Here is a 20,790-nt window from a genome sequence, read left to right on the forward strand (position 1 = left end):
TATTCTGTATAATTGCTTCTAACTTTTTGTAGTAATCACAGTCTTTCAGTGCACCCAGATTGCAACAGCCAAGAGCAGTATTATCCGCACTGAAAAACATTAAGCAATCGCAATCTATAGGAAGTTTCATTCCTCCCTCTCTAGGAAGCACAGGATGAATCTGATTGCTATTCTAAATCCCATGTTAATCTGTCACTCCTTGCCAGTACAGAATAGCACAATTAGATCTTTTAAAATCGTGTCACGAAAATAAATCCACTTCCAAACTTTTGAATCTTTGTTTAAAAATAGAAGTTTATCCTCCATCCAATCTAGCTTTGTCCAATATGCAGTGCAGTTGTGTCACACATCTCTTGTTCATATTTTTCCCGTAACACTTTACTCACCCCAGTAATTCAATTTTTTTTTTTAAATATTGAAAACTACGTCTACAGTGAAATGAGCTTCATTGGATTGCACAGAAGTTCAATTCTGACCACAGAAATCCTGCAGTAACAGCTGAACTTTGTACCTGTGCTCCCAGTGCATAATGCTGTACACCAGGAGAGCAAAGTGTAAAATGCATCCTGCGGCGTTTGCAGAAGCTGAGCCAGTGGAAATGTACAACTGAAGTAAGAAAAAGATAGCAGCTTAAACAAGTGCTGTAGGTTCTGATGAAAGGTCAGAGATCTGAAATGTCAACTGTTTCATCCTCCACACATCCTGTCATTGCCTACTGTGTTTCTAGCATTCCTGCTTTATTTCAAATTTCCAACATCCACAGTATTTTTGCTTTTTGGAAAACCGAGTGTGATGGGGAGCTTTTAATTTACCATAATGAAGAAGACTTCTGGCTGGATAATGGGAACGAACAGATATTCAAGATAGTTTCATTTTTATATTATAGCAACACAAAGGGTGAGAAGACAGAACCAATTTACCTTATTTTTAAAGACTTTAGGCTAGAGGTGTTCACAGAATCATAGGAGGCCATTTGTCCCATCAAGTCTGCACTGACCCTCTGAAAGAGCAGATTACCTAGTCCCCCACCCTATCCCTGTAACCCAGTAACCCCACCAACCTTTTGGACACTTGACAATTTAGCATGACCAATCCACCTAACCTGCACATCTTTGGACTGTGTGGGAGGAAACTGGAGGAAACCCACGCAGACGTGGGGAGAACGTGCAAACTCCACACAAATGTGACCCAAGGCTGGAATTGAACCCGGGTCCCTGGCACTGAGGCAGCGGTGCTGACCACTGTGCCATCGTGCCATTGATCTGAGCAAAGAAGCGACATCTTGCGCAAAGATGTTTGTGGTCAGAATTCTAGTGCACGATTGAAGTGTGTAATTTGTTAACAAGGCACTCATTTTTAATCTTGTTTCAATGTAAATTGTCTAAATTGTTCTTCCTGTTTAGTATTTGGAGTTGAACCGGATATGACCAGAGAAGGGGGAAGCATTCCAGTTACCTTGACATTCCAAGAAGCTACAGGAAAAAATGTTATGTTACTGCCGATTGGAGCTGCAGATGATGGCGCTCACTCACAGAATGAAAAAATCAACCGGTAAGAGGCAATATTCTTGTTAAGCATTGTCCACGTGAGTCTGTTTGAGATTATTAGAACATAAAACATAGAACAGTACAGCACAGAACAGGCCCTTCGGCCCTCTATGTTGTGCCGAGCAATGATCACCCTACTCAAACCCACATATCCACCCTATGCCTGTAACCCAACAACCCCCCCTTAACCTTACTTTTTAGGACACTACGGGCAATTTAGCTTGGCCAATCCACCTAATCCGCACATCTTTGGACTGTGGGAGGAAACCAGAGCACCCTGAGGAAACCCACGCACACACGGGGAGGACGTGCAGACTCCGCACAGACTGTGACCCAGCCGGGAACCGAACCTGGGACCCTGGAGCTGTGAAGCATTTATGCTAACCACCATGCTACCGTGCTGCCCTTGGTCGAGTAGTCCTGATAATACGAGAATTGATATAATTGCATCCTGTAAAATATTTTTGAACTTTTCATCCTAAAAGCTCTCCCTTTCTCTCTCCTCTCTCTCTCTCTCTCTCCCCTCCCTCCCTGCCACCCTTGGCTCCCCCGCCCTCGCTCGCTCCCCCCTCCTGCCCTCGCTCGCTCCCCCACACACGTTGGACTGAGGTCCATGGGTTTTTGCTGCCCTCTATGGGAGAGGAAAGCGGGACCAGCCTATTTGTTCAGATTCTTTATCTATGCACAAGCACATTATTTCCTTTAATGTTTTTAATCCCCTCTCCTCTCCGGATAATACCTCTACAAAGTGCAAGAGGGGGGGGGATATCGACAGTTCCCCTCTTTTGAAGGATCAGATCAAATTTAGCACCTTACCCTAGGTGTGTGCGCCCTACTCTGCTCTACTCTGCAGGAACAGTCAAAATACTGAGAGGAGCCGAGTGGCTCCAAATGGATATAAGGTTGAAATTTCTGTTCTCAAAATGAGAGCCCTCTGCTTGAGGGTAAAGTTGGGAATATGTCTATTATAAAAGTATAACATCCATTGCTGCCTACGGCGCTGAGGACCCGGGTTCGAATCCCGGCCCTGGGTCACTGTCCGTGTGGAGTTTGCACATTCTCCCCGTGTCTGCGTGGGTTTCCTCCGGGTGCTCCGGTTTCCTCCCACAGTCCAAAGATGTGTGGGTTAGGTGGATTGGCCATGCTAAATTGCCCGTAGTGTAAGGTTAATGGGGGGATTGTTGGGTTACGTGGGTTTAAGTAGGGTGATCATTGCTCGGCACAACATCGAGGGCCGAAGGGCCTGTTCTGTGCTGTACTGTTCTGTGTTCTAACCCAAAGATGTGCAGGCTAGGTGGATTGGCCATGCTAAATTGCCCCTTAATTGGAAAAAATAATTGGGTACTCTAAATTTAAAAAAAATAAATAAAAGTATAACATAGAATTTACAGCAGAGAGACAGGCCATTTGGCCCAACTGGTTGATGCTGGTCCTAATGCCGCTGAGCCGCCTCCCACTCTTCATTTAAACCTGTCAGCAGGCCCTTCCACTCCTTTCCCCGTGTACTTCATCGAGCTCTCCTTAAAATGGTGTAATGCAACCGAGCACAAAGCATCAAAATGCAACTTCATCAAATAAATATTGGTTTGCATTTGGACCTTATTCTGTTTTTAATGTGTCCATTGTGTTTTTTTTTTAATACCTCTTCCAGCACTTTCACTGATATTAGGCAGAGAGATGTACTACAACAATTTAGATTTATGTAGCTGCTTTTTAATGCAGAAAACAAAGTATTTGACCAAGGAGGATCAGAAAATGAACACCGAGCCAAGTTAGGGGTGATCAAAAGCCGGTCAATGAAGTGGGTTTTAAAGAGAGAATGGGGGCAGGATACAGATGGCACTGCTGCCGTTGATTGGACAAAGAGGGGAGGAAGCCAAGAGAGAAGAGTTTGAGGGAATAGTTTAAGCTGGAGGAATGATGCATGATGGAACCTTTTTTAAATTGTTGTTTCTCCAACAGGACCAACTATATTCAGGGAATCAAGGTGCTTAGTGCTTACTTCCATGAAATTTCTTTGTTGAAGTGAAAATGGTACCAGATTGATAGAATTGCTGAAGTGATTTCTAAAACTGCACATCCAATGGAAAATGGTATACTGTGTGAGGACATAATTCCGGATAATGTTATGTAGCAGATACATTACTGTGCAATCAAAGTGTAAATATTAAAAGATCCTGATTTGATTTATTTTATAGCTGAACTGTAAGATTACATTTTGAATGTGCTGATAATCACTCGTCCAGCTCAAACGTTCTTGTGAATTATTGTACCTTGTTGTAAATGATGTAGTAACATGGCTGTGATTAAATACTCAAACCTCCAAATCTGGAATTTCTGTTTGAAAATAATAGGAATGCAGGGGTTTTGCTTCATTATAAATAAAATTAGTATATCGGCTTTTGTTTAAAATCCCCTCCAATTACAATATTCCTAATCCTTGGAGCTTTACTGATGTAGTCGGTTACGAGAGCAACCAATGGTTAATCAAAAGCTGCAGTTTATGATTTCACACCTGCCCCACTTCCTATGTGCAATACTTTGCATTTATAGCAATTAGCCCACTTATTTTTATCTTCTGTTATTTCCCTTTCAATGGCAAATCAAATAAAAATTTGCTTGAGTTTCTGAATCATGGAATAAACATGGAGGCAATAGAGATACTCTTGCAAATCCACAAGGACTTTACCTGGTATGAATTGCAGAAATTCCCAGCACACGAGAAGGTGATTCATCCCGTCATTTCTGTGCTGGTTGAGGAAGAGTCATCAAGCCTAATCCCAGTTTACGGCTCCTGGTTTGTATCCCTGTCTGGTTTTACAGTCTACCTACACCATTCTGCCAGGCAAGGAGACCGAAACTACAATCATACTTCGGGTAAAAAGAAATTCTGAACTCTAGTTCTTTTCACAACTTTTATGGGCCAGGGTTTAGAGAACCCCAAAGTCTATCGTGGAGTTCACCTAACCCACAACGTTTAATAGATTGTGGTATGGGGAGCACACGGCCCACTCTACAGGTGCGGTACAGCAGAAATGGAGAAGTGTTTTGCTTTGAAAAATAATGTTTATTCTATGAACTCAAGTTAACTTTTTTAAAACATAGTGAACATCTTAGCAACCATTAATTCAAATATACAACCCCCAAAGAATACAACACTAAGTTGTCCTTTTAACTTCCACAATACTTTTTTTTTAAAAACCTTTAAACAGAAGCACATTAGGTTTACATTCACTACTGAGAACATTTATAATTCTGAATTCACCAAATGATCAAGAGATAGTCTGTTCGTGGCAGAGAGAACAGCAGTACAATGCTTGGTCTGGCTTCAGCTCCAACACTGAAAACAAAACTATCTCGCACCCTGCAGCAAACAGCCTAAAACAAAAGTAAAAAGCTGACAGACAGCCCAGCTCCATTCACAATCTGACATCACTGATAAACACCCATTTCTTTTTTTTTTTAAAAAGCAGAGCTCCGAGATGCAGAAGGGTCTGCGTGCCTTAGTACAGCAAGTAATTAAGTGTAATAGTATAATTTATTGGGAGGGGAATTGAATACAATGGGAGGTTATGCTTCAGTTATATAGGGCAGTGCCGAGACTACATCTGGAGTAGTGTGTACAATTGGTCTTATTTAAGGAAGAATGTAAATATGTTGGAAGCCGTTCAGAAAAGGTTTACTAGACTAATACTGGAATGGGAGGGTTACCTTATGAGGGAAGATTTGACAGACATACTTGTATCAGTTGGGAATTTCAAAGAGTAAGAGGTGACTTGAATGCAACATAAAATCCTGAGGGGCCTTGACAGGGTGGATGTGGAGAGGATGTTGCCTCTTGTGGGCGAATCTAGAACCAGAGGCCACTGTTTTAAAAAGGGGTTGCCCATTTAAGACACAAATTAGACGTTCTCTCAGAGGATCATGAGTCTTTGGAATTCTCTTCCTCAACGGACAAATTCTCTTCCTCAAACGCCAGGGCAAGAAAGTCTTTGAATATTTTTAAGCTAAAGTGGATGGAAGGTTATAGGAGATATAGGAAATGTGGAGAAATCAGCCATGATCTTATTGAATTGCGGAGCTGTCTCGAGGGCCTGAATGGCCGCCTCTTGCTCCTCATTTGTATGTTCAAATGACTAATGTTCCTTCGGGAAGGGAATCTAGTTCTTAAATAGTCTGCCCTCTGAAATCGTTTAGCAAGTCACTCTATTGTATACAAGGAATGAAGCTAGGCAGACTGGCATCAATCTAGCTGCTAGAAATGATAGCAGTGCATCCGGTCCAGTTGACCCTGCAAAGTCCTCCAACGTTTGGAGAGCTGTGACAGGCAAAGTCCTCCTCCAACATTGGGATAGCTGTGACAGACTACTTAAGTAAGAGTCTGACAAAGTCATGTGCAGTAAATTATACCTTGCACAATGTCCCTGACACTATTATCGTTCCTGGGCATATCCTGTCTTACCATCAGGAGAGGCCCACCAGAGGTGATAGTGCAGTGGCAAAGAGTCTTGAAGGAGTCACTGTGGGAGTCCTCAATACTGACTGAACCCCATGAAGTCTCATGGCATCAGGTGAAGCATTGGCAAGGAAACCTGCTGATTACCACCCACCCTAAGCTGTTGAGGCCGTACCTCTTCACGTTGGGCATGATTTGGAAGAAGCACTGAAGGTGAGAAGAGTACAGGATATACTGGACTTGAATGCTCGTTGAAGTGGCTCGGCTGTGCCCCAAACAATATTGCTGCTAAGTTTGGTAATGAGGGAACCAACAAGAGGGAAAAACCTACTTCACCTCATCCTCACCAAGTTGCCTGTTGCAAATGCACCCGTCCATGGCAGTATTGATAGGAGTAACCAGCATGCAGTCCTTGTGGAGAGGGGCATCTATCAGGCACTGACATTGACCGCAGCAGAATGATATACAACCACAATCTGTAACCTCATGGCCTGGCATATTCCTTCACTCTACTATTACCATAAAACCACCCTTCAATGAGTGCAGTAGGGCATTCCAGAAGCAGTACCAGACATACTTAAAACTGAGGTGTCAACCTGGTGAAGCTGCAACACAGGAGTACTTGCGTGCCAAACAAGTGGACACACTGTGATACACGGAGCTAAGCATTCCCACAATCAGTGGATCAGATCTAAACTCAGTAGTCCCGTCACATCCAGTCCTGAATGGTGGTGCCAGTTGAACAACTAACAGGCATCAGACCACCGGGATAGCCCAGGTACAGGATTAGCTGCTGCCGGGAACCCCAGGTACAGGATTAGCTGCTGCTGCCGGGATGCCCCAGGTACAGGATTAGCTGCCGCTGCCGGGATGCCCCAGGTACAGGGTCAGCTGCTGCCGCTGGGATGCCCCAGGTACAGGATTAGCTGCTGCTGCCGGGATGCCCCAGGTACAGGATTAGCTGCTGCCGCCGGGATGCCCCAGGAACAGGATTAGCTGCTGCTGCCGGGATGCCCCAGGTACAGGATTAGCTGCTGCCGCCGGGATGCCCCAGGTACAGGGATTAGCTGCTGCTGCCGGGATGCCCCAGGTACAGGGTTAGCTGCTGCCGCTGGGATACCCCAGGTACAGGATTAGCTGCCGCCGGGATGCCCCAGGTACAGGATTAGCTGCTGCTGTCGGAATCCCCCAGGTACAGGATTAGCTGCTGCCGCCGGGGTACCCCAGGTACAGGATGAGCTGCTGCCGCCGGGATGCCCCAGGTACAGGATTAGCTGCTGCTGCCGGGATGCCCCAGGTACAGGGTTAGCTGCCGCCGGGAAGCCCCAGGTACAGGGTTAGCTGCCGCCGCCGGGATGCCCCAGGTACAGGATTAGCTGCTGCTGCCGGGATGCCCCAGGTACAGGATTAGCTGCCGCCGCCGGGATGCCCCAGGTACAGGATTAGCTGCTGCTGCCGGGATGCCCCAGGTACAGGGTTAGCTGCTGCCGGGATGCCCCAGGTACAGGATTAGCTGCTGCTGCCGGGATGCCCCAGGAACAGGATTAGCTGCTGCTGCCGGGATGCCCCAGGTACAGGGTTAGCTGCCGCCGCCGGGATGCCCCAGGTACAGGATTAGCTGCTGCCGGGATGCCCCAGGTACAGGATTAGCTGCTGCCGCCGGGATGCCCAGGTACAGGATTAGCTGCTGCCGGGATGCCCCAGGTACAGGATTAGCTGCTGCTGCCGGGATGCCCCAGGTACAGGATTAGCTGCTGCTGCCGGGATGCCCCAGGTACAGGATTAGCTGCTGCCGCCGGGATGCCCCAGGTACAGGATTAGCTGCTGCTGCCGTGATGCCCCAGGTACAGGGTTAGCTGCCGCCGGGATGCCCCAGGTACAGGATTAGCTGCTGCCGCTGGGATGCCCCAGGTACAGGATTAGCTGCTGCTGCCGGGATGCCCCAGGTACAGGATTAGCTGCTGCTGCCGGGATGCCCCAGGTACAGGATTAGCTGCTGCCGCCGGGATGCCCCAGGTACAGGAGTAGCTACCGCCGCCGGGATGCCCCAGGTACAGGATTAGCTGCTGCCGGGATGCCCCAGGTCCGGGGTTAGCTGCTGCTGCCGGGATGCCCCAGGTACAGGATTAGCTGCTGCTGCCGGGATGCCCCAGGTACAGGATTAGCTGCTGCCGCCGGGATGCCCCAGGTACAGGGATTAGCTGCTGCTGCCGGGATGCCCCAGGTACAGGGTTAGCTGCTGCCGCTGGGATACCCCAGGTACAGGATTAGCTGCCGCCGGGATGCCCCAGGTACAGGATTAGCTGCTGCTGTCGGAATCCCCCAGGTACAGGATTAGCTGCTGCCGCCGGGGTACCCCAGGTACAGGATGAGCTGCTGCCGCCGGGATGCCCCAGGTACAGGGTTAGCTGCCGCCGGGAAGCCCCAGGTACAGGGTTAGCTGCTGCCGGGATGCCCCAGGTACAGGATTAGCTGCTGCTGCCGGGATGCCCCAGGAACAGGATTAGCTGCTGCTGCCGGGATGCCCCAGGTACAGGGTTAGCTGCCGCCGCCGGGATGCCCCAGGTACAGGATTAGCTGCTGCCGGGATGCCCCAGGTACAGGATTAGCTGCTGCTGCCGGGATGCCCCAGGTACAGGATTAGCTGCTGCCGGGATGCCCCAGGTACAGGATTAGCTGCTGCTGCCGGGATGCCCCAGGTACAGGATTAGCTGCTGCTGCCGGGATGCCCCAGGTACAGGGTTAGCTGCTGCCGCCGGGATGCCCCAGGTACAGGATTAGCTGCTGCTGCCGTGATGCCCCAGGTACAGGGTTAGCTGCCGCCGGGATGCCCCAGGTACAGGATTAGCTGCTGCCGCTGGGATGCCCCAGGTACAGGATTAGCTGCTGCTGCCGGGATGCCCCAGGTACAGGATTAGCTGCTGCTGCCGGGATGCCCCAGGTACAGGATTAGCTGCTGCCGCCGGGATGCCCCAGGTACAGGATTAGCTACCGCCGCCGGGATGCCCCAGGTACAGGATTAGCTGCTGCCGGGATGCCCCAGGTACGGGGTTAGCTGCTGCTGCCGGGATGCCCCAGGTACAGGATTAGCTGCTGCTGCCGGGATGCCCAGGTACAGGATTAGCTGCTGCCGCCGGGATGCCCCAGGTACAGGGATTAGCTGCTGCTGCCGGGATGCCCCAGGTACAGGGTTAGCTGCTGCCGCTGGGATACCCCAGGTACAGGATTAGCTGCCGCCGGGATGCCCCAGGTACAGGATTAGCTGCTGCTGTCGGAATCCCCCAGGTACAGGATTAGCTGCTGCCGCCGGGGTACCCCAGGTACAGGATGAGCTGCTGCCGCCGGGATGCCCCAGGTACAGGGTTAGCTGCCGCCGGGAAGCCCCAGGTACAGGGTTAGCTGCCGCCGGGAAGCCCCAGGTACAGGACTAGCTGCTGCTGCCGGGATGCCCCAGGTACAGGATTAGCTGCTGCTGCCGGGATGTCCCAGGTACAGGGTTAGCTGCCACCGCCGGGATGCCCCAGGTACAGGATTAGCTGCTGCTGCCGGGATGCCCCAGGTACAGGATTAGCTGCTGCTACCGGGATGCCACAGGTACAGGATTAGCTGCCACCGCCGGGATGCCCCAGGTACAGGATTAGCTGCTGCTGCCGTGATGCCCCAGGTACAGGGTTAGCTGCCGCCGGGATGCCCCAGGTACAGGATTAGCTGCTGCTGCCGGGATGCCCCAGGTACAGGATTAGCTGCTGCCGGGATGCCCCAGGTACAGGATTAGCTGCTGCCGCCGGGATGCCCCAGGTACAGGATTAGCTGCTGCTGCCGGGATGCCCCAGGTACAGGATTAGCTGCCGCCTCCGGGATGCCCCAGGTACAGGATTAGCTGCTGCTGCCGGGATGCCCCAGGTACAGGATTAGCTGCTGCCGCCGGGATGCCCCAGGTACAGGATTAGCTGCTGCTGCCGGGATGCCCCAGGTACAGGATTAGCTGCTGCCGGGATGCCCCAGGTACAGGATTAGCTGCTGCTGCCGGGATGCCCCAGGTACAGGATTAGCTGCTGCTGCCGGGATGCCCCAGGTACAGGATTAGCTGCTGCCGGGATGCCCCAGGTACAGGATTAGCTGCTGCCGGGATGCCCCAGGAACAGGATTAGCTGCCGCCGCCGGGATGCCCCAGGTACAGGGTTAGCTGCTGCTGCCGGGATGCCCCAGGTACAGGATTAGCTGCTGCCGCCGGGATGCCCCAGGTACAGGGATAGCTGCTGCTGCCGGGATGCCCCAGGTACAGGATTAGCTGCTGCCGGGATGCCCCAGGTATAGGATTAGCTGCTGCTGCCGGGATCCCCCAGGTACAGGATTAGCTGCTGCTGCCGGGATGCCCCAGGTACAGGATTAGCTGCCGCCGCCAGGATGCCCCAGGTACAGGATTAGCTGCCGCCTCCGGGATGCCCCAGGTACAGGATTAGCTGCTGCTGCCGGGATGCCCCAGGTACAGGATTAGCTGCTGCCGCCGGGATGCCCCAGGAACAGGATTAGCTGCTGCTGCCGGGATGCCCCAGGTACAGGATTAGCTGCTGCCGCCGGGATGCCCCAGGTACAGGGATTAGCTGCTGCTGCCGGGATGCCCCAGGTACAGGGTTAGCTGCTGCCGCTGGGATACCCCAGGTACAGGATTAGCTGCCGCCGGGATGCCCCAGGTACAGGATTAGCTGCTGCTGTCGGAATCCCCCAGGTACAGGATTAGCTGCTGCCGCCGGGGTACCCCAGGTACAGGATGAGCTGCTGCCGCCGGGATGCCCCAGGTACAGGATTAGCTGCTGCTGCCGGGATGCCCCAGGTACAGGGTTAGCTGCCGCCGGGAAGCCCCAGGTACAGGGTTAGCTGCCGCCGCCGGGATGCCCCAGGTACAGGATTAGCTGCTGCTGCCGGGATGCCCCAGGTACAGGGTTAGCTGCCGCCGCCGGGATGCCCCAGGTACAGGATTAGCTGCTGCTGCCGGGATGCCCCAGGTACAGGGTTAGCTGCTGCCGGGATGCCCCAGGTACAGGATTAGCTGCTGCTGCCGGGATGCCCCAGGAACAGGATTAGCTGCTGCTGCCGGGATGCCCCAGGTACAGGGTTAGCTGCCGCCGCCGGGATGCCCCAGGTACAGGATTAGCTGCTGCCGGGATGCCCCAGGTACAGGATTAGCTGCTGCTGCCGGGATGCCCCAGGTACAGGATTAGCTGCTGCCGGGATGCCCCAGGTACAGGATTAGCTGCTGCTGCCGGGATGCCCCAGGTACAGGATTAGCTGCTGCTGCCGGGATGCCCCAGGTACAGGATTAGCTGCTGCTGCCGGGATGCCCCAGGTACAGGATTAGCTGCTGCTGCCGTGATGCCCCAGGTACAGGGTTAGCTGCCGCCGGGATGCCCCAGGTACAGGATTAGCTGCTGCCGCTGGGATGCCCCAGGTACAGGATTAGCTGCTGCTGCCGGGATGCCCCAGGTACAGGATTAGCTGCTGCTGCCGGGATGCCCCAGGTACAGGATTAGCTGCTGCCGCCGGGATGCCCCAGGTACAGGATTAGCTACCGCCGCCGGGATGCCCCAGGTACAGGATTAGCTGCTGCCGGGATGCCCCAGGTACGGGGTTAGCTGCTGCTGCCGGGATGCCCCAGGTACAGGATTAGCTGCTGCTGCCGGGATGCCCCAGGTACAGGATTAGCTGCTGCCGCCGGGATGCCCCAGGTACAGGGATTAGCTGCTGCTGCCGGGATGCCCCAGGTACAGGGTTAGCTGCTGCCGCTGGGATACCCCAGGTACAGGATTAGCTGCCGCCGGGATGCCCCAGGTACAGGATTAGCTGCTGCTGTCGGAATCCCCCAGGTACAGGATTAGCTGCTGCCGCCGGGGTACCCCAGGTACAGGATGAGCTGCTGCCGCCGGGATGCCCCAGGTACAGGGTTAGCTGCCGCCGGGAAGCCCCAGGTACAGGGTTAGCTGCCGCCGGGAAGCCCCAGGTACAGGGTTAGCTGCCGCCGCCGGGATGCCCCAGGTACAGGATTAGCTGCTGCCGCCGGGGTACCCCAGGTACAGGATGAGCTGCTGCCGCCGGGATGCCCAGGTACAGGGTTAGCTGCCGCCGGGAAGCCCCAGGTACAGGGTTAGCTGCCGCCGGGAAGCCCCAGGTACAGGACTAGCTGCTGCTGCCGGGATGCCCCAGGTACAGGATTAGCTGCTGCTGCCGGGATGCCCCAGGTACAGGATTAGCTGCTGCCGCCGGGATGCCCCAGGTACAGGATTAGCTACCGCCGCCGGGATGCCCCAGGTACAGGATTAGCTGCTGCCGGGATGCCCCAGGTACGGGGTTAGCTGCTGCTGCCGGGATGCCCCAGGTACAGGATTAGCTGCTGCTGCCGGGATGCCCCAGGTACAGGATTAGCTGCTGCCGCCGGGATGCCCCAGGTACAGGGATTAGCTGCTGCTGCCGGGATGCCCCAGGTACAGGGTTAGCTGCTGCCGCTGGGATACCCCAGGTACAGGATTAGCTGCCGCCGGGATGCCCCAGGTACAGGATTAGCTGCTGCTGTCGGAATCCCCCAGGTACAGGATTAGCTGCTGCCGCCGGGGTACCCCAGGTACAGGATGAGCTGCTGCCGCCGGGATGCCCCAGGTACAGGGTTAGCTGCCGCCGGGAAGCCCCAGGTACAGGGTTAGCTGCCGCCGGGAAGCCCCAGGTACAGGACTAGCTGCTGCTGCCGGGATGCCCCAGGTACAGGATTAGCTGCTGCTGCCGGGATGTCCCAGGTACAGGGTTAGCTGCCACCGCCGGGATGCCCCAGGTACAGGATTAGCTGCTGCTGCCGGGATGCCCCAGGTACAGGATTAGCTGCTGCTACCGGGATGCCACAGGTACAGGATTAGCTGCCACCGCCGGGATGCCCCAGGTACAGGATGAGCTGCTGCTGCCGTGATGCCCCAGGTACAGGGTTAGCTGCCGCCGGGATGCCCCAGGTACAGGATTAGCTGCTGCCGCTGGGATGGCCCAGGTACAGGATTAGCTGCTGCTGCCGGGATGCCCCAGGTACAGGATTTGCTGCTGCTGCCGGGATGCCCCAGGTACAGGATTAGCTGCTGCCGCCGGGATGCCCCAGGTACAGGATTAGCTGCCGCCGCCGGGATGCCCCAGGTACAGGATTAGCTGCTGCCGGGATGCCCCAGGTACGGGGTTAGCTGCTGCTGCCGGGATGCCCCAGGTACAGGATTAGCTGCTGCTGCCGGGATGCCCCAGGTACAGGGTTAGCTGCTGCTGCCGGGATGCCCCAGGTACAGGATTAGCTGCTGCCGCCGGGATGCCCCAGGTACAGGATTAGCCGCCGCCGCCGGGATGCCCCAGGTACAGGATTAGCTGCTGCTGCCGGGATGCCCCAGGTACAGGGTTAGCTGCTGCTGCTGGGATGCCCCAGGTACAGGATTAGCTGCTGCTGCCGGGATGCCCCAGGTACAGGATTAGCTGCTGCTGCCGGGATGCCCCAGGTACAGGGTTAGCTGCTGCTGCCGGGATGCCCCAGGTACAGGATTAGCTGCTGCTGCCGGGATGCCCCAGGTACAGGATTAGCTGCTGCTGCCGGGATGCCCCAGGTACAGGGGACAATTGATTGCATGCATGACGCCATGCAAGCTCAGTGAGTGCCCTATATTTTCAGGAAGGGGTTTCACTCTCTGAATATTCAGATTGTGTGCGACCACTGCCTCTGAATCATGCAAGTGTGTGCCCACTAGCCATGGAATGTGCATGACAGCTACACCATGGGGCACTCAGAAATCCCCGGTGTTGTTGAGCACCACACCAGGATGACGGTTGGCTTGTGGGGGACAAGAGATAGCCGGTGATGTCCTAGCTAAGGACACCGGTTTGGAGGCCTGAGACTTGAGGCGGAGACCCAGTATAATGAGACCCACAATACCACCTGTGCTGTCGTTGGGCTGCTGAATATGCGGTTCTGATGCCTTGACTGCTCTGGTGGTGCAATGCATTACATCCCCAGAGGGTCTTCCGCTTTGTGGTTGTCTACTCTGCCTCCCATAGTCTGGCACAGCAGGGAGGTGACATGCTGGAGGAGTAGGAAGCGGAGGGACATGCAACTCGTCTGAGGAGGAGGATGGACAACAGGTGGCAGCAAGCTTCCGACATACCAGGAGGTCGAGGGAGGCCTTCATCATCTCCTCGGACGAGGCTGTGTCGTCCAGCTAAACCCCCCCACATTTCCCTTCCTTCCATTTTACTCCCCCCCCATTCTCCTTCCCCCAATCTCCACCCCTGCTTCCCATTTCTCTTCCTCTCCCATTCCTCTCCCCAAACCTCTCGCCCCCCCCCCCATTTACCTCCTTGTCTCCCATTCCCCTCAATCTCCTCCTCTCCCCCCATTCTCTTGCTCCTCTCACACTCTCCCAATCCTCCACGCCCCCATTTCACTCCCTCCCCCCATTCTTCCCCCCCCCCCCCCATTCCCAGTATCCCTCCATCACACTATCCCCTCCCGAACCACCTTATTCCCCCCTCCAACGGTCTGTGTAATAACACTCCAAGATGATGGGTCAGTGTCGATACTGTCAGCGGGTCAATATACAAAGCAGAAGAGTGAGGATAACTCGCTGTGAGGAAAGCTCTGGTGTTCCTCAGTTTCTGCAAAAGCCTGACTCCTATCATTCCGCTGGAACTGTATTCACCCCACTCTCTGAACAGGATCTGCATTGTGGGCTTTTGTGAGGGCAACAAGGGCTAGGGGTGGGGGTAAGAGGCTTCACATGTACATGGTGTGATATGTTTAATAGAGGATATTTCACTGTGACAGATTTCCATTCTCCCTGGCTCCAGATAGTGACATCCGCCCCCATACCCACTCAGTTCTCCTCACTCTTGTTGATCTTTCGTGGTCTATTGCTATGTCTAGGTGTCTCCCCAGGATGCATATCGAAGATGGAGGTAGCCTGCTGCTTTCTGTGCCCTGCGGCCTTTGATGCCCTTGAGAGACGCCCTCTGGAGTGCCTTACCGATGTCACTGGCATCACTGTGCCACCCTGTTCAGTCCACTGCCCTTGAGAAGCGCCGGTGGGAGGGGGGGGGATTCGGAAGAAATGAAGACCAATGTAGTCACATTGGTGGCAGGCCCAAGATGGCTTCCCGCGGTTCCTCCTTCTCAATGGTGCCTGTAAGGTCCTGGGGTCTCCGTGGGACATGGAGTGAGCTGCAGAGGCCTCTGAGTCATTTGGCGCTGCCAGTCCTGGAGGCATGGTGGCACACTGGTTAGTACGGCTGCCTCACAGTGCCAGGGACTCGGGTTGAATTCTGGCCTTGGGTGAATGTCTGTGTGGAGTTTGTACGGTCTCCTGTCAGTGTGGGTTTCCTCTGGGTGCTCCGGTTTCCTCCCACAGTCCAAAGTAGGTTAGGTGGATTGGCCATGCCAAATTGCCTTAGTGCCAGGAATATGCAGGTTAGGTTATGGGGCTAGGACGGGGCGGACAGGGGAGTGGAACAGATAGAGTGCTCATTCGAAAGGTCGGTGTAGACCCGATGGGCCAAATGACCTCCTTTTCCACTCTATGATTGTTCGTTTACACCATGGTGCTGACGCCCTCCGCGATGCTCCTCAGTAGCTGGGTCTTGCTCTGCAGTACCTTGGTAATGCCCACCTTGGTCTGGGACATGCCCCTCAGTGATTGGGACATGATGTCGAGGCTCCCAGCTATAGTCATCACAGACTGAACCATGTCTCGGCACCACCATTTAAGGCACGGACGTCGTGCTCAAGGTATTCCACTGCGGTCGCCACGCTAGTAGTGTTGACCTCGGTGCCTCGGATTGCCAGCTTCTGTGGCTGAAGCCGTTGGGATTCCTCCAATCGGCCTTGCAGTTGCTGGAATGTCGCTGACAACCCCGCACCCCTCTCCAAATCTCACAGCTGTGTCCTATCCCCTTCATCAGCTCTGGGAGAACTTTGTCCAGAGGCTCGGCATCTGGTTGAGACCCAGCTGTGTCCTGCAATCCAGCAGACACCGACTGCTCTCTTCCTTGGATGTTCCTGCCTTCACCTGCTGTGCATCAGCAGCTGCGTGGTGCTCCCGAAGGCTGCCCCCAAATGTTGCCCACCAAGGTGTGTGTCTCTGCGCTGGTAGAAAGTGCGGGTGATAGCTGTGATGCCAACCAGTGTTCCCCTCAGAGTTCTCCTCAGAGGTGGTCTCTTGTGTGGCAGGGGAGAGGGGGGCAATGGTACGACTCCGTATGGCCTCATCAGATGATAATCCTGCAAGACAGTGGACATATGGTCAGTGAGAGGAAAGGATCATTTTGTCTGACATGAACTACTCACTTGAGACAGGTCATCTGGGTAAAGGGACAATGGATCCTCACCTCTCTGGCTCAGGTGAACCTCCCTGTCTGTGATTGCTCTCTCCTTGGACAACTCCGCAATTTCCAGGACCTGTTCCTCACAGGGAGTGAGAACTCAAATCTCTGGCATTTTCTCCCTAGTCTAGGCCCTTTCCCATTTATTATGGGTTATCTTCTGCGGGATTAAAGAGAGGGAACTGTGAGCCGCATGCTTGATGGGTCAGAGTGGTCTATAACAGGTGGCATGTGTGGTTGTGGGTTGTGCTGGTGGTTGTCAGGAGGTTCTGTGGAACAAGTAAGAAGATCAGATGTGGAGAGGGTACGAGGTGTCAGCCAGTTGATTGGGGGGGAGGGAGGAGAGGGGTTTGGAGTTTGAAGGGTGACAGGCGGAACTGATACCAGGAGAGAGGTGGTAACTTACCCTTGCAGCTCACTGGAGGTCGTTGGCCTTCGTCTGACATTGGATGGCGGTCCTGCTGGTCAAGCTACCCCAACTGACAGCTGCTGCCACTGTTGCCCAGGTGGCAATTCTGACCCTGCTGCTGGTCCTCCGACCCCCTAGGGGGAACAGGGTGCCCCGCCTATTAGCCACAGCGTCGAGAAGCCATGCCGGATCGGCATCCCAAAACCAAAGAGCAGTTCTGCGCACTGCCATACTTGTGTTTTGACTGGGAGTGAGTGGTGAGGGAGCACTTAAAAGCAGCTGCCCCTTGTAAACGGTGAGCTGCTGAGGCGCGGGTCAGGTGAATGAGATGCCGAGGGAGTCAGGCATGTCGGGAAGCTTGTGGGGGCTCATTCTTGGCATTCAGTGCCGTTGAATACGGGCCACAATCTCGCCTTCGTGGACGTTGCAATACTCCTGGCTAAACGCGCCCAAAACCAGACTTTAACTTGAGTAAACTGATTCACATCTGTGGTGTTCACCTGTGTTGATTTGTGAACCTGTACCTCTGGATCCCTTAACACCTTTCCGGAGTTAGTCTTTTTATAAACTAGATGAAGGTACCCTCCCAGGACCTATACATGCACCGTGCCACCCATAGCAACAGTATTTCAACAACTAAACTGAGAATAGTTTATTTGTAATTGGTCGCATCCTCTCCGCTTTGTTAGCATCAACCATTTTGTTTGGGAAGCAGCTCATATACACTGAAGGTTTTAAACCGGTGTGTTCATGGAATCACTCATCTACATCACACATACTTGACCTGCCTACTTCATCCCTTACTGTTTTAATAGTTATTCATTGAGATTTTGAGGGCCTTCGAAACCTATGGTCTTACTGCAGCCACTATCCACACAATTCTGCTGGTCATCTTGAGAAGCTTCTGTAACACACCTTGAAGCAAAGTCCGTAGGTTTACTGGAAAACAGAAAGAAAAGAGCTTCTCAGTAAAAAGGATTAAATAATCTTCTTATTCGTTGACATCATCAGTCCACGACGCTGGTCAAGGTGAGGGATTTGGATTTGGAGGAAGGGTTTGCCAGTCTGGAGGTGCTAAGGGAGAGGGAAGAGCTGCCGAGGGGTAGTGAGTTCTTGGGCGGGATTCTTCCGTAATCGGCGGGGCGGGCAACTCCGGCGGGACGGAGTGGCGTGAACCACTCCGGCGTCGGGTCCGCACCTTCAGGGGCTAGGCCTGCCCCGAAGTGGTTAGCGCCTCGCAGGCCGGCGGGAAAGGGGCTTGGTGCCACGCCAACCGGCGGCAAAGGGCCTCTGCCGGACCGGTGCGAGTTGGTGCATGCGCGGGAGCGCCAGCATATCATGGCGTCATCCCCGCCACATGCGCAGAGGGCTTCGCTTCCACACTGGGAATGGCGGACCGGTACAGCCTTCGGTGCGGAAGGATAGAGTGCCCCCTCGGCACAGGCCCACCCGCGGATCGGTGGGCCTTGATCGCGGGCCAGGCCACGGTGGGGGCACCTCCCGGGGCCAGATCCTCCCGTGGCCCCCCAAGAATCCCAGAGGTCGCCCGCGCCACCAGGTCCCACCGGTAAAAAGAACAAAGAACAAAGAAAATTACAGCACAGGAACAGGCCCTTCGGCCCTCCCAGCCTGCGCCGATCCAGATCCTTTATCTAAACCTGTCACCTATTTTCCAAGGATCTACTTCCCTCTGTTTTTACAATTAGGTCACTGAGCGACAATATCATGAGGAAGGGCAGGAAATAATCCAGAAAAGGTTAATGAACGCGAGCTTTATGTCAAGCGATTATTGGATAGGCACATGCAGCACACCAGAATGACAGGGAGTGAGATAGCTTGATCTTGGTTTCGGACAAAGCTCGGCACAACATGGAGGGCCGAAGGGCCTGTTCTATGTTCAATGTTCCCCGCCCGTTCATACATCTGTCTAGATGCATCTTAAATGATGCTATCGTGCCCGCCTCTACGACCTCCGCTGGTAAAGCGTTCCAGGCACCCACCACCCTCTGCGTACAAAACATTCCACGCACATCTCCGTTAAACTTTCCCCCTCTCACCTTGAAATCGTGACCCTTTGTAATTGACACCCCCACTCTTGGAAAAAGATTGTTGCTATCCACCCTGTCCAGACCTCTCATAATTTTGTAGACCTCAATCAGGTCCCCCCTCAACCTCCGACTTTCCAACGAAAACAATCCTAATCTACTCAACCTTTCTTCATAGCTAGCACCCTCCATTCCAGGCAACATCCTGGTGAACCTCCTCTGCACCCTCTCCGAAGCATCCACATCCTTCTGGCAATGTGGCGACCAGAACTGCACGCAGTATTCCAAATGTGGCCTAACCAAAGTCCTATAGAACTGTAACATGACCTGCCTACTCTTATACTCAATACCCCGTCCGATGAAGGCAAGCATGCTGTATGCCTTCTTGACCATTCTATCAACCTGCGTTGCCACCTTCAGGGTACAATGGACCTGAACTCCCAGATCTCTCTGTACATTAATTTTCCCCAGGACCCTTCCATTGACCATATATTCCGCTCTTGAATTTGATCTTCCAAAATGCATCACCTCGCATTTGCCTGGATTGAACTCCATCTGCCATTTCTCTGTCCAACTCTCCAAACTATCTATATTTTGTTGTATTCTCTGACAGTCCTCCTTGCTATCTGCAACTCCACCAATCTTAGTATCATCTGCAAACTTGCTAATCAGACCACCTATACCTTCCTCCAGGTCATTTATGTAGATCACAAATAACAGTGGTCCAAGCACGGATCCCTGTCGAACACCACTAGTCACCCTTCTCCATTTTGAGACACTCCCTTCCACCACTACTCTCTGTCTCCTGTTGCCCAGCCAGTTCTTTATCCATCTAGCTAGTACACCCTGAACTCCATACGACTTCACTTTTTGCCATCAACTTGCCATGGGAAACCTTATCAAACGCCTTACTAAAGTCCATGTATATGACATCTACAGCCCTTCCCTCATCAATTAACTTTGTCACTTCCTCAAAGAATTCTATTAGGTTTGCAAGACATGACCTTCCCTGCACAAAACCATGCTGCCTATCACTGATAAGTCTATTTTCTTCCAGATGTGAATAGATCCTATCCCTCAGTATCTTCTCCAACAGTTTGCCTACCACTGACGTCAAGTTCACAGGTCTATAATTCCCTGGATTATCCCTGCTACCCTTCTTAAACAAAGGGACAACATTAGCAATTCTCCAGTCCTCCGGGACCTCACCCATGCTCAAGGGTACTGCAGATATCTGTTAAGGCCCCAGCTATTTTGTCCCTCGCTTCCCTCAGTAACCTGGGATAGATCCCATCCGGACCTGGGGACTTGTCCACCTTAATGCCTTTTAGAATACCCAAAACTTCCCCCTTCCTTATGCTGACTTGACCTAGAGTATTTCAACATCCACCCCTAACCTCAACATCCGTCATGTCCCTCTCCTTGGTGAATACCGATGCAAAATACTCATTAAGAATCTCACCCATTTCCTCTGACTCCACGCATAAATTCCCTCTTTTGTCTTTGAGTGGGCCAATCCTTTCTCTAGTTACCCTCTTGCTCCTTATATATGAATAAAAGGCTTTGGGATTTTCCTTAACCCGGTTAGCCAAAGAAATTTCATGACCCCTTTTAGCCCTCTTTATTGCGCGTTTGAGATTTGTCCTACTTTCCTGATATTCCTCCAAAGCTTCATCAGTTTTAAGTCTCCTAGATCTTATGTATGCTTCGTTTTTCATCTTAGCTAGTCTCACAATTCCACCCGTCATCCATGGTTCCCTAATCTTGCCATTTCTATCCCTCATTTTCACAGGGACATGTCTGTCCTGCACTCTAATCAACCTTTTCTTAAAAGACTCCCACATTTCAAATGTGGATTTACCCTTAAACAGCTGCTCCCAATCCACATTCCTAGCTCCTGCCGAATTTTGTTATACTTGGCCTTTCCCCAATTTAGTACTCTTCCTTTTG

General features: G+C 53.0%; 1 protein-coding gene across 2 annotated transcripts in view; it reads left to right on the plus strand.

Annotated features, from left to right (window-relative positions):
* Positions 1-3,874, plus strand: part of LOC119972742 (cytosolic non-specific dipeptidase-like) — a 37,916-nt gene extending 34,042 nt beyond the window's left edge. For both annotated transcript variants that reach the window (XM_038810051.1, XM_038810052.1), the window contains exons 11-12: positions 1,404-1,551; positions 3,510-3,874. In XM_038810051.1, coding sequence (XP_038665979.1) covers positions 1,404-1,551; positions 3,510-3,576 — 215 coding nt within the window. In that variant the 3' untranslated portion in view covers positions 3,577-3,874. The remainder of the gene's footprint in view (positions 1-1,403; positions 1,552-3,509) is intronic.
* Positions 3,875-20,790: the final 16,916 nt, after the last annotated feature.

This window comes from Scyliorhinus canicula, chromosome 10 (genome assembly GCF_902713615.1).
Source record: "Scyliorhinus canicula chromosome 10, sScyCan1.1, whole genome shotgun sequence".
Taxonomy (NCBI): domain Eukaryota; kingdom Metazoa; phylum Chordata; class Chondrichthyes; order Carcharhiniformes; family Scyliorhinidae; genus Scyliorhinus; species Scyliorhinus canicula.